Here is an 11,779-nt window from a genome sequence, read left to right on the forward strand (position 1 = left end):
GGCTTGAGCGAAGCAGAGTATGAAGTTGGTTCGGCTCAAAAATAATGAATTTGTGGCATTGCTATTGCCCATTAAGAAAATAAATAAGATCTAAAACAAATAATAAAATAAGTTACGCACAGCATCCACAAATGTTCCGCTTTTCCAAAATATGCAAGAATAAAACTATGATAGTCAAATTTTTGCAAAAGTAAGTTTCTTACAAAGGAATAAATTAGTGGCATTGATATTACCCTCTTGATGTGGTTTTTTTGTTGTACTCGTATCTCTTTCGGAGTTTCAGCATGCCGCCCATAAATAGCGTCTACTTAAGCAGCATGATTAGTACGTAGGCGAGGCTGTTCAAGTAAATTTGACTGCAGAAGTTTTAGCATTTCTGAATAGATTTGAAAATATAAATTACTTGAGACATTGGGCTGAAAGCCTCAAACAGCATACTTGAGTAAGCAAGCCGAAACCATGCACATTATCCCACCAGCTAATTAAGACGAACGTGAAGGAAACATGGACTCCAAAAGCCGCGGTAGACGAGTTGCATGCATTAGCACGAAGGTTCACTCTAGGTTAGATCGGGGAAGCGTGAGCCTCAATCACTTGCTCGAAGTCAACGCTCCGGAGCACCCCGACGACGGCGAGCGCCTCTTCCTTGCTGTGAATGTTGGCTTCCGTCTCCAGCATGTTGGTGAAGGGCCCGTCCCACTTGCCCGTAATGTTGGAGCGGAGGATCTCGTAGGACATGGTGTCCCAGTGCTCGATGTAGGGCAGGTGCTCGGGGGCGACGTGGGCACCGGTGTCCCATCCGTCGTTGAGGGTCTCTTTGATGGGCCTCACCCGCTGGGCCTCGCACATCACAACCTTCATCGCCGCCAGCGCCCGCTTGACCGGCTCCACGTCGGCCCCGGGGCGGTAGGCGGAGAGCACGCGGATGGCCTCCAGCATGGCCTCCCGCCCTAGCGGCACGCCCGGCAGGTTCGCGAGGCCGCCGATGAGGTCGCTGTAGCTGCTGCCGAACGGGAGCGTCGTGGACGTGGGGAAGAGATGCTCAAGGCCAGGAAAGGCGTGCCAATGGCCGCTGCCGTCGGTGAAGCCGGCGAAGGAGAGGTCGTGTCTCTGCACAGCGACGGTGGTCTTGTCATCCGGGCCGCGGCCGATTAGCCGGACCCGGACGACGACGACGTTGCCCGCATCAACGGCTCCTGCGTGTCCATGCTCGCTGTTGCTGGTGGCGAGGACAAGTACGAGGAGGAAGAGGATGACGAGTCGGTTGACGGTGGATCCGTCCATCTCTTCTCTTCAAGACTAGAACAGTGAACGATGAACGATGAAGAATCAAGTACGCAGTAGCTAGTATATAGGGTGGCAAGCCAAGGGACACCTGCACACTGATCGCGTTGCCCAACGGTGCTGGCTAGCTAGTGCAACGCATGGAACCAGCGTGATTGTCAAGAGAAGAGTGTGACATGGGCGTCTCATGGGCGTCATTTTTGACCGGCCGTGCTTGGCGCCCATGCATGTTGTGCCTGCCTGCAGCTCAAGGATGTGATGCCCGTTCTGCGTCCAACATCTACCTTCCACCTTTTTCTTCACAAAGATGTGATGTGTGAGTGAGTACCATGTGATTGCCTTTTTTATTTTCTTTCAGGAGAGCTTTTATATTACGGCCTGTCTAGAACTCGGTCAAGTCTCAGTCTAGTGACGTCAGCGTAGTTGTGGTGGCGTGGTGCTAGATGCTGCAAATGGCGATGAAAAATGTTGCAACGGTACTGCAAGCAACGACAACCTATGCTACAACCGTTCTGAGTAAAAATGCTACAACCGTCAATGGAGGATGTTGTGACCGGTGAGATGACATGCTACAATCGATGAGGGACAACATGCTACAATAAGCATGACAGATGTTGCAAACCGACAGAAAAAAAAAGTTGCAAACGATGGGACAAAATGCTGCAAGGTCGACTAGGACTTCGTTAAATTTTAGTCGACTGAGTTTTAGCAAGCCCATTTATATTATAACTAGCATGTTATGAACTACTATTTGAGTTAATTTGGCACTATTAGCATTGGCACACAATGTAAACTATAAAAAGCAAATGTGTACAAAAAGTAATTCTTGAAAAAATTTATTGTATGGAATTTTTCCTGCAAGGTGTCTTAGGTTGGTTGTAAAAGCCTTGTTATTTAAGATGAGAGTCCAGTGGAATTGGTATCTACGGCCTCATGTAAAAGCTTTTTTTTACCATTTTTTCCTTTCCTCCACACCCCTCCCTTCTCTATCTCCTTGTCTACAAATATTTAAGGTTTCTTTGTTGAAATCAGACCTATACATCGGTGGTTCGTATCAAAACTTCAGTCAACTTGTTATTTGTCATACTGTATGTTATTCTTTTAATTAGTGCAGTGCCATGTCTCTAGAAGCTTCAACGCATGACCATCTTACCCTAACAATGTAATACACAATCAATTGCACAACATAGTTGGTTGATGGCAAAAGAATTCCGGTTTTTAGCATGCATGAATGCAAAGATGTACAAACAACAATTTCAATTATTATGTTGGTGAACTATGGGTCATTAGAGGAACAATGTATGATGGTGCACAAAGTTTCGTTGGTTTGTGCTCTTAAAATTTCCAACCGGGCATCTCCATTTCCATTGATTACAAATCAACACAGGGGGAGGGAAAGAGAGAGCGAGTTGGGGCACTATCAGAAAACCCACTAGTGGTGTTTGACATCAAAACACCAGTTACAGGGCAAGAACTTGATAAGACCCATAAATTCTCATACAGCAAACAAAAGACTAACTAGAGTTCAAAGATAAAAGGTTAAAAACCAAACCCTCTCGGCCGATATCTACAAATTTCCCAAAGGATCACCAAACGACTCTAGGACCAAGGTGAACATAACCAGACTGCGCAAAAATAAGTTTATGATGTCACAACGGTCGGTTCCACTGTGAGAGGAGCGTCTTCCACCCTGAACGTGTCTAGTACCTGGCCCGCACATATATGCCAGCTTTTCTCTTTCTATGTCATTTATACATTTTTGCAGGAACTATCTACGTCATTTATACATTTGTGTCTGCGTATATGTTGTAAGTTGCACTTGTCTTGATCCAACATGAAGTCCTACATGATCTTTATGCGGCGGTGTTTAAGGCCCTCCGCACATCCTCGCATTTCTTGTGTGTGACCCCTCTAATCTGCCTAATGATCTCCCTATGTCTCCCGTACGAGTATGACAACAAATACATGGTACTTTTTGTGAACTAAAATTCATCAATCATGGACCGTCTAAACTTCAGGCAACCGAAATTCTTAGTAGGGTCACTCAATTTTTTTCTAGCGTTGTCGTTTCATGCTATATGAAATGCGGCGAAGGCAAGACCAGTGTTGTACATACTTAGAACAAGCGTAAGTTTGTGCACCTTTAATAATACTTATGGTTTAATGATTAATTATAGAATGAATTCTATTTTAAGTCCCAAACACACAATTATGTAGTGCCACACCATTACAACATTAAACCGCTGGCGCTAACACAAATATAGGAGAAAATCTGAAGACCAAAAAATCGAGGAGTGAAAAAAACAAGAAGAGACATTACCACAGGCAAGAAAATAGGTGTTTTTTTACGTGAGTTACTTTTTCCTTGCCAGTAAACAAATACATACAAAACATTAACTAGAAAATCTAATAAGAAAGATTTATTTAAGATATAAATTCATCTAAGGAACAAATGATCAGGAAAGTGGTGTTGATTGAAATAAAAGCATAAAAAAGGAAATTATAAACAAATATATTTAAAAAAGAATGAATTGATGGCCCTTGTATATCCTAAAAGAAGGAAGAAAACAAAAAATGTAGAACAAAAATGATAAAAGGAATTGACGCAAAATGCATTGAATTTGCACTACCTAACAATATAGAAGAACAATCATATAATATTAAGTTGCATATATATTCATCCATGTTAGAAATTGGTCATCTATTGACATACTGAAACTGAATTGCCGCTCATATCAATAATATCATCCCCACCATTTCTCTCCCTCTCTCACGTGTGTACAGACAATACGCAATACACACTCATGCATTACACACACGCCACATAACAGAGAGTTCCTACAGCACGCACGCGGGCGTGAAATGTTCAGCCTTCTGGTTTTCTGGATGATTTTTATTTTGACTATTATATACATATGATTTTTCTTAATATGAAATTTTTTGAATTTTCCAATCATTTCTTAATATTGTGCTATTTTTGTAATATACACTAAACAATTTTTAAACAAACATTGAAATTTTTTATATATGTTGAATATTTCTAAATATACAATAAAAAACTACAATGCACGCTGAACATTTTTGTAAAAGGACGATGAACACACTGGAAAAGAATTAATATATATGTTGACATTTTTCTAAAGTACGGGGGATTTTTTTGTCATATACAGCAAAAAAATTCTTAATGTACGATGAACATTTTCTTCATACACAAGGACGATTTCATATACTACAAAAAAAGAGAAAAAAAGAAAACATATACATAGAAAAAACAGAAAAGCAAAATAGTGGAAAAAGCCAGAAACAAAAAAACTAATACAGAAAACCAAAAAGGAATTAGGGGGGCAAATAAACCAAAAGGAAAGAAAGCGCTAACGTAAATCACTATTCAAAAAATCTTCCGATTCAGCGATTTATCGTCTGATTTATTGCTACTCTTGGGGTGACCAATAAGATTATGCCTTATTTTCCCCGTTTGTCATTTGGGCTGATTTATCGCTCTAACAAGTGATTTATCAAGAATCTACTAATAAATGGAGCCTATTCCTAGCACTATTGTTGCAACAACTATGTTTATTTGTGTTTTGTGGACCTTGTTATGCAATATGTACTGATGTCCTATTTCTTTTGACATTATATGAGGATTCAAAGGCTAGGAATCAAGGCAACACTTCTGTCCAATATTTTGTGTGTGTTGAATATAGCATATTTTAGAGTTGGGAACCTGGTATTTAAAAAAATGTCTGATTAATAGTCGACCGATAAAATTGATTAATCGGTCGATTTCCGATTAATCTCTATTCCTCGGCTGACTGAGACGCTAACAATAAGCGATATCCTCAATATTGACGTAAATAAATAACCGCACCCAAAAACAGGAACGGGTGTGGCCTATGGCGTCGCCCCATTACTTGCCGCCCGCGGGCAGCATATAGGATTGGACCGTATTAAAGGCATTTTCTATTTGACGCTTCAGGCGCCCATTACTGTGTATGTTGCAAACAGGCACACACCCTCCTCTGCGCTGCGCTGGCCCATTTAGCCTACCCAAACTTGCGACTAAGTCCATCAAACCGGAGATCTCCTTGTATTCGATAAATGGCACTAACCACCCAGACCCCAATGCCTATTGTGATCACTTCTCCTTTTTCTTCCTTTTCTTCCTTTTTTCTTTATTTTTTACTTTTACTTTACATTTTCCATTTTTTCTTTTCTTAAATTATTATACTTTTACTAAAATTGACGATTTTTGTTTCAAAATCAATGATATTTTTCAATTTTTGTAAAAAAAATCAGAATTCATGAATTTTTAAAAAGTTTAATGAACATTTTTTGGAATTGATAAACTTTTTAAATTTTGTGAAGTTTGTTTGAAAATCGATGATTTTTTTTCAAATTTGCAAACTATGTTTTAAAAAATGATATTTTTTCCCTAAATTGATGACTATTTTTCAAATGGATGAAATTTGTTAGGGCATCCGTAAAACTTTTTTGATATCACAAATTGTTTCATAACTAGTAAAAAACCGACCGGTTATTGTTACCAGATCAAAAGCACAAAAAATGAAGAAAAAAACTAGGTGAGCGAAGCAAGGGGGTAGGGGAGCGAACTCTGCTATGAGCACGCCAACTCACTTTCCGACGTTGAAGGCACCTAAGAGCACCCCGCATTACATGCTCTGGCTGACTAATCAATTACTAGCAGGCAGAAGGCGCAGCGGCATGCCATGCCTGTCGTGAAGTAGGTGTGCGTGGTTGCGTTGTTTTTTATGGGGAAAAAGACGATAATGGGTAAGTGAGATGGCAGTTGGTAATGTGCAAGCCAATTGAACATAGATAAATACTGAAAGATACCAGAAAACAGTTCACCTATGGTTACAAACACTTAGCTATATATCATAAATGTTCAATTCAAAGGTGTTCCTAACAAAATACTCACAATATGAAAATTGTCTGGTACAACCAAAATTTGTACAAAATGGAGCTTCCTTCGAACCAAAGGAAAACATCCCAAGTACACATTTTAAAGATCACATTTTTACGGATAGTACCCCATCACGCAAAAGATAAAAATTTGTATTAGTGAACAAAGCAAGATGTGCCCATGGTAATCTCAACCAAATAAAATGACGGGCAAAGTCATGTTGCAAACAATCTGAATAGCTGATGCGCATATGAACTTTCTCTCCATATATCTGATACGGTATAAGCAGTAAAGGATATGTTCTAAAAATATTATTTGAGTTTAATACACACACACACACAAAACAAAATGATTCGAGTGGATGGCTGAAAAAGGAAGGGTTGTCACTTGAAACCAAAGGTTGTCAGGATATTAGTTGTGACTCCTCACTTCAGTTCAGCTGAATGTTCCTCCTTATATCTGCTTCAAATAAGTCGCAAAAATAAGATGAGAAGACACAAGTTAGGTTCCAGTAAGTTCTTGTGGCTACCACATAAAGTATCATAGTTAATTACTAATATCCACTTAGTCTGAATCAACACAAAAAATTGATATTACATAAAAAAAACTAAATAAAATTGTCCCTAAATCACCTTCTTGGAAACTACTTCGGTCAGGAGAACAGCCTGGCACTATGATGTCCAAAGAATACCTTCTAGTTCATAATGAAGATGTTTCACGTGGTCGGGTAAACGTGCATGGTAGAAGGTAGTGGCAGCTAGGCGAAGTAAGGGCCCAAGCGAAGCGGATGCCAACAGTGGAACCATGGTAGAAAGAGTAGCGTGAAGCCAGAGCACAACATGGATGCGAGCTTGTCCACCGCCGGCTGCTGGTCAGAAATAGGTGCGCCGCCTTGGACCGTGGGAAGAGAGCCACCAGCAAGGCGAGGAGCACATCCAACCAGCCCGCATCATCCTTGAGCTCGACGTCCTTCCGTCATGCGGTGCGAAGGTCAACCTACCAGACAACGCGTGTGCTCTTGGCCTTTCTCGTTATCGTGGGGCAGCACGTCAGGTGGAGCGTCGACGACCTCGATGGTGTGGGCTGGTGGACGGGGGTCACTTGGGAGGGCACATGAATCGTTATGTTCGGTTTGCTTGACGGCACATGGCCCACCTCTACGGCCAACACCGCGCTGGAGATCAAGATAGCTAGTGTAGGGGAAGGAGCTGCTTTCGAGGGCCGCACCGGAGACAAAGGTGGCCAACCCCGTCGGAGACAAGGACGGGAGGTAGGAGAGGAGATGCGGTACGGTGGGGATGAAGTGGACAGGAGAGGTGCGACAGGGCTGGGAATTATTTTGATGAAAATCGAAACGGGGTAGGGGAGAGGAAGGTGTGGCGAGAAGTGAAAGAAGAAAAAGGAGGTGAGATAAGCGGTCTCCATCGGAGCCAAGGACGGAAGGTAGAGGCAGAGAGGCGCCACCGTCATCATCCCTTCCTTGCTGGAGCCGGGCAAAACTTACTGTAGTAAAGAATTGGAAAGTCGTCGTGCTAAGGTCTCATAGGACCAGCGGATCGGAACAGCAACCGCTGCCGATAAAAAGTAGTGTAGATCGGAAGGATACAATCTGAGGACAAACGAATGTAAACGAACGACGAGCAGATCCACGAAGACACATCTTCACAGCCCACCGACAATGCTAGGTGCACCACCAGGACTGGGGCTAGGCGGGGAGAACCTTATTTCATCGCCGCCGCTGTCTCGTCTTCCTGAGCAGAACACAAACCCTAACAAAACTCGAAGAAACATCTAAAAAACGGAGCCCTCCCGCCGACAAGGGCCGACGGAGATGAGGTGGACCGGCGACGGTTCCGACGGGAGGTAGAGAAACCCTAATCTCTTTGTTTGGGGAGGAGGCGTGGGCTCCTTTAATTGAAGCCTTTGTAACTGGGTTGTTCCATGACATAGAGAAAAAAAATCAACTGAACCTAAATAAAAATTTAGGCAACTGAACATATAGCAAAAGTATCATTCCCAACACTTGCACATACAAGGTGTATACAAGGCGTATCGCGTGTAAACACCAGACTTACATTATTGGGTACAAACAGCACATGGCTTGAAATGCATTAGCAGTAGGACAATTACCACGTGTGGTTGCAGGCGATCAAGCAGCTAGGTTCGAAAATTACCACATGCACATTATTGTTCCTTGGCAACGATCGATCAGAAGGCCACTTCGGCGTTGGCGAACTCCTCTCTCTTCTGCGTCACCTCCGCCACCATCTCACCGAACCTGCACGGCGGGCTGACCACCGGCACCGTGCCGCGAGCAGACTGTCCACCCACAGCACGCCCACTGTGAAGTCCACTCACATGCACGTCCTTGGACTTCTGTGCGATGATGACGGAGTTCACCACGTCGTCGTCTGGGTGGCACACGGCCAGCACCTCGAACCCGCCTAGGGTGATGTCCTGGGGGTCGACGATCGGGTACAGGAACCCGCGTGCCCCGTGAGCGCTGCGCACGACGAGAGCCGCACCGTCCGCCATATGTGCGCCGAGGTGTGCGATCACCTTCGCCTTGTCCTCGGCGGCCATGCCAACAAGTGCGGCCAGGAAGACCACGTCGTACTTGGCGAGCTCGCCGGCGAGGTCCGCTACGTCGGCCGTGTGGAACGACATGCGGGCGCCCACGTCCGTGTCCGCACGGAACAGCTTGCTGGCACGGTCGTTGGCCGCACCGCACAGGTCGTAGTTGTCGAACATGGTGTCGGGCAGATGGCGCGCGGCCAGGACAAAGGAGCTGAACGGGAGTGGGCCGGAGCCGATGAAGGCGACGCGGGCAGGGGCGATGCCACCGGGCACGTAGCGCGCCAGGAGCTCGTACTCAAGCTTGCTGAGGTTGATGTAGTTGCTGTAGTAGGGGAACATGCCGAGGTGATCCAGAGGGTTGTCGAAGGCGGCAAGCATGTCGGAGTAGTGCGCCTCCAGCTTCCCCTCGGCCTCGGAGCAAAGGCGGATGAGGCCCTCCCGCATCTCCTGCGCCCCCGGGCCGAGCTTGGTCACGTCCACCGGGCTCGGGGGAACGCACGCCGTGACCAGCTCAGTGAAGAGCGCGTCGACGTCCGGGGATGGGTTGAGCGACGGCAGCTTGGCGATGGCGGCGTGGAGGCCGGTGATCTTCTCCACCAGGGCATCCACCTCCTTGTTGTTCTGGGCAGCCATATTTCACTAGTGTTCTTCGTACAAAAGTGGAGTGGAGAGTGGTTGATGGAGCTTCTTGCTTGATGTTAATGGAGCGGGCACCACTGGGTGTATATAGCTGCCCGGGTGGAGCTACAAAAGGTGTGCATCCATGCACGCACGGTTCACGCGGTCGGTCACGCGGTCGGTCGGCCCGGGTGGAGCTGCCCGGGTGAGAGGCTCGTTTCATGCACGCCTCTGTTGTGACTTGTTCGGTGCTTCACGTCCTGCTGTTGAAGTGGACAGCGTTTTCTATGTCTGTATGTAGTAGATCCGATCGCTTTGAATAAAGAGTGTAGTACCTAACATAGCTTTTTAGGCTGATTGCGACTTGAGGTATTCCTATCTAAAAGCTCCTACACATACGCGCAACAAAATGTCACAGTTAAAGACTAATTTAACTTATTTTTTCGGTACAAAGAACTTAAATTTCCTTGGAGCCACTACTGGTTGCGTGGGATATTTTTTTTTCCCTCCATGGTTTATATACTCCTATGAAATTGGTTAATTAAAAGTACTCCCATAAAAAAATCTCGGTTATGGAAGTACTAACAAATTTCGCCCAGGTTATGATTTATCTACTCTTTCAAATCTCGGTTATGTGAGATTGTAACTAGAAGTAAGTTACCGAGTTTTTTGTTTTTTTTGTAACATTCATTTTTTTTAAAAATTGTCCTGCAATGATTTAAAGTTTTTTATTTCATAAGATTTTAGTACTCTAAAGTTACCCTATATCTATATTTGTTGTAAGTCCAACAAACCATATTATCGACCATATTTGCACAAATGATATGTGTGCAGATCTAACTTTCAAAGGTGTAACTAGGGCAACATCGCCTTTTTCAGTAGCGAATTGATAGTCAATTAACTGCCAGCTAGTGATGGTATAATATACTCCATCCGTTCCAAAATAGGTTGTACATTTCTTTGCAATGATCCTTTAAACAACAATTTATGCCATGTATTTTAGAACAGATGTTCACCGGTGCAAAATGTGATTAGTACTTCCGGAACCAGGAATTTTTAGATTAGTTTAAATTGACCTTTTTCAGGACTAAAATGTTGGGAATTTTCATTTTCCTATTGCATTCCATGTATACTAGTGTTGTAATGTACAAAATGTTGAGAAGTCAAAACTTCATTTGAACTTAAATGTTAAGAATTTTTCTTTTTCCTATATACAATTTGCATGGGCCTTCATGTTCATTCTCTCGATTTTTCTGATTTAAAAAATGTATTGGGTTTTTAAGCGATCTCGATATGTCTTGGATTTTCAAATGATTTTCAACAAATACTTTTCAACAAATGATTTTCAAATGTAAAGGCCGCCATTTATTTGCACCGGTGACAAACTTTGAGGGCCAGTGCATTTAATATATGTAATAGCCATGATAATAGCCTAGCTCAACTTGCTTGTTTATATTTTTACTTACCATAGGTATTGTAGTTTTATGTGTGCGGTTTGCTTATGGACCGCACCGAAAGTCCCGTCAGTTGTTAATGGGTCGTGGTAACCATGTGCCACTTATGGGCCAAAATAACGATGTGCCTTCTATGGGTCATAGGAACCATGGGCCACATAGGGGCCATACTATTAGTGGGCCACATATCATGTATATATGGGCTGCGAACACGCCGAAACACAACATGGGCCACAAATGGGCCAAATAACCTCGTATAACAAAAGGCTCAAACCGCAATATGGGCCTCAAACGGGCTAAAAGCAGAAGGGTCCGTTTATGGGCCCAGAACATAATGGGTCGTTAACTGGCCAAAAGACATCACATGCTTATTACTATCTGTAGGCATAACGGACCCTTAATGAGCCAAAATGCATCACGGATGAGAAACAACCCAAAGTGCTAATGGGCCTAGAATGGGCCTAATGTAACGATGGTTGAATTAGACCCAGTAACATAATAGGTCGTAGTTGTCGAACATGGTGTCGGGCAGGTGGCGCGCGGCCAGGACGAAGGAGCTGAACAGCAGCAGGCCGGAGCCGATGAAGGCGACGCGGGCAGGGGTGATGCCGCCGGGCACGTAGCGCGCCAGGAGCTCGTACTCCAGCTTGCTGAGGTTGATGTAGTTGCTGTAGTAGGGGAACATGTCGAGGTGGTCGAGCGGGTTGTCGAAGGCGGCAAGCTTGTCGGACTAGTGTGCCTCCAACTTCCCCTCGGCCTCGGAGCAAAGGCGGATGAGGCCCTCCCGCATCTCCTGCGCCTCCGGGCCGAGCTTGGTCACGTCCACTGGGCTCGGGGGTGTTAGGGAAATATGCAACTTGTATTACTAGGAGGCAAAAGCCACCATATATACATGTACAAGAGGATGTCAAAAGACAAGAAT

The 11,779-nt window shown here is 44.2% G+C and overlaps 2 protein-coding genes across 2 annotated transcripts; both read right to left on the minus strand.

Annotated features, from left to right (window-relative positions):
• Nucleotides 1-347: 347 nt before the first annotated feature.
• On the minus strand, nt 348-1,339 carry LOC123100764 (60 kDa jasmonate-induced protein). Its single transcript, XM_044522645.1, has one exon. The coding sequence runs from the start codon at nt 1,282-1,284 to the stop codon at nt 565-567; it is 720 nt and encodes a 239-aa protein (XP_044378580.1). The 5' UTR covers nt 1,285-1,339; the 3' UTR covers nt 348-564.
• A 6,860-nt stretch (nt 1,340-8,199) lies between these two features.
• Nucleotides 8,200-9,511, minus strand: LOC123099216 (probable nicotianamine synthase 2). Its single transcript, XM_044521389.1, has one exon. It carries the CDS (start codon nt 9,416-9,418, stop codon nt 8,417-8,419), a length of 1,002 nt encoding a protein of 333 aa, XP_044377324.1. The 5' UTR covers nt 9,419-9,511; the 3' UTR covers nt 8,200-8,416.
• Nucleotides 9,512-11,779: the final 2,268 nt, after the last annotated feature.

This window comes from Triticum aestivum, chromosome 4D, assembly GCF_018294505.1.
Source record: "Triticum aestivum cultivar Chinese Spring chromosome 4D, IWGSC CS RefSeq v2.1, whole genome shotgun sequence".
In the NCBI taxonomy this organism is placed as follows: Eukaryota; Viridiplantae; Streptophyta; class Magnoliopsida; order Poales; family Poaceae; genus Triticum; species Triticum aestivum.

Bases quoted from the DNA above. Each gene is read 5' to 3' on its own strand.
- LOC123100764 (XM_044522645.1), bottom strand. From the start codon at position 1,284: ATGGACGGATCCACCGTCAACCGACTCGTCATCCTCTTCCTCCTCGTA.
- LOC123099216 (XM_044521389.1), bottom strand. From the start codon at position 9,418: ATGGCTGCCCAGAACAACAAGGAGGTGGATGCCCTGGTGGAGAAGATC.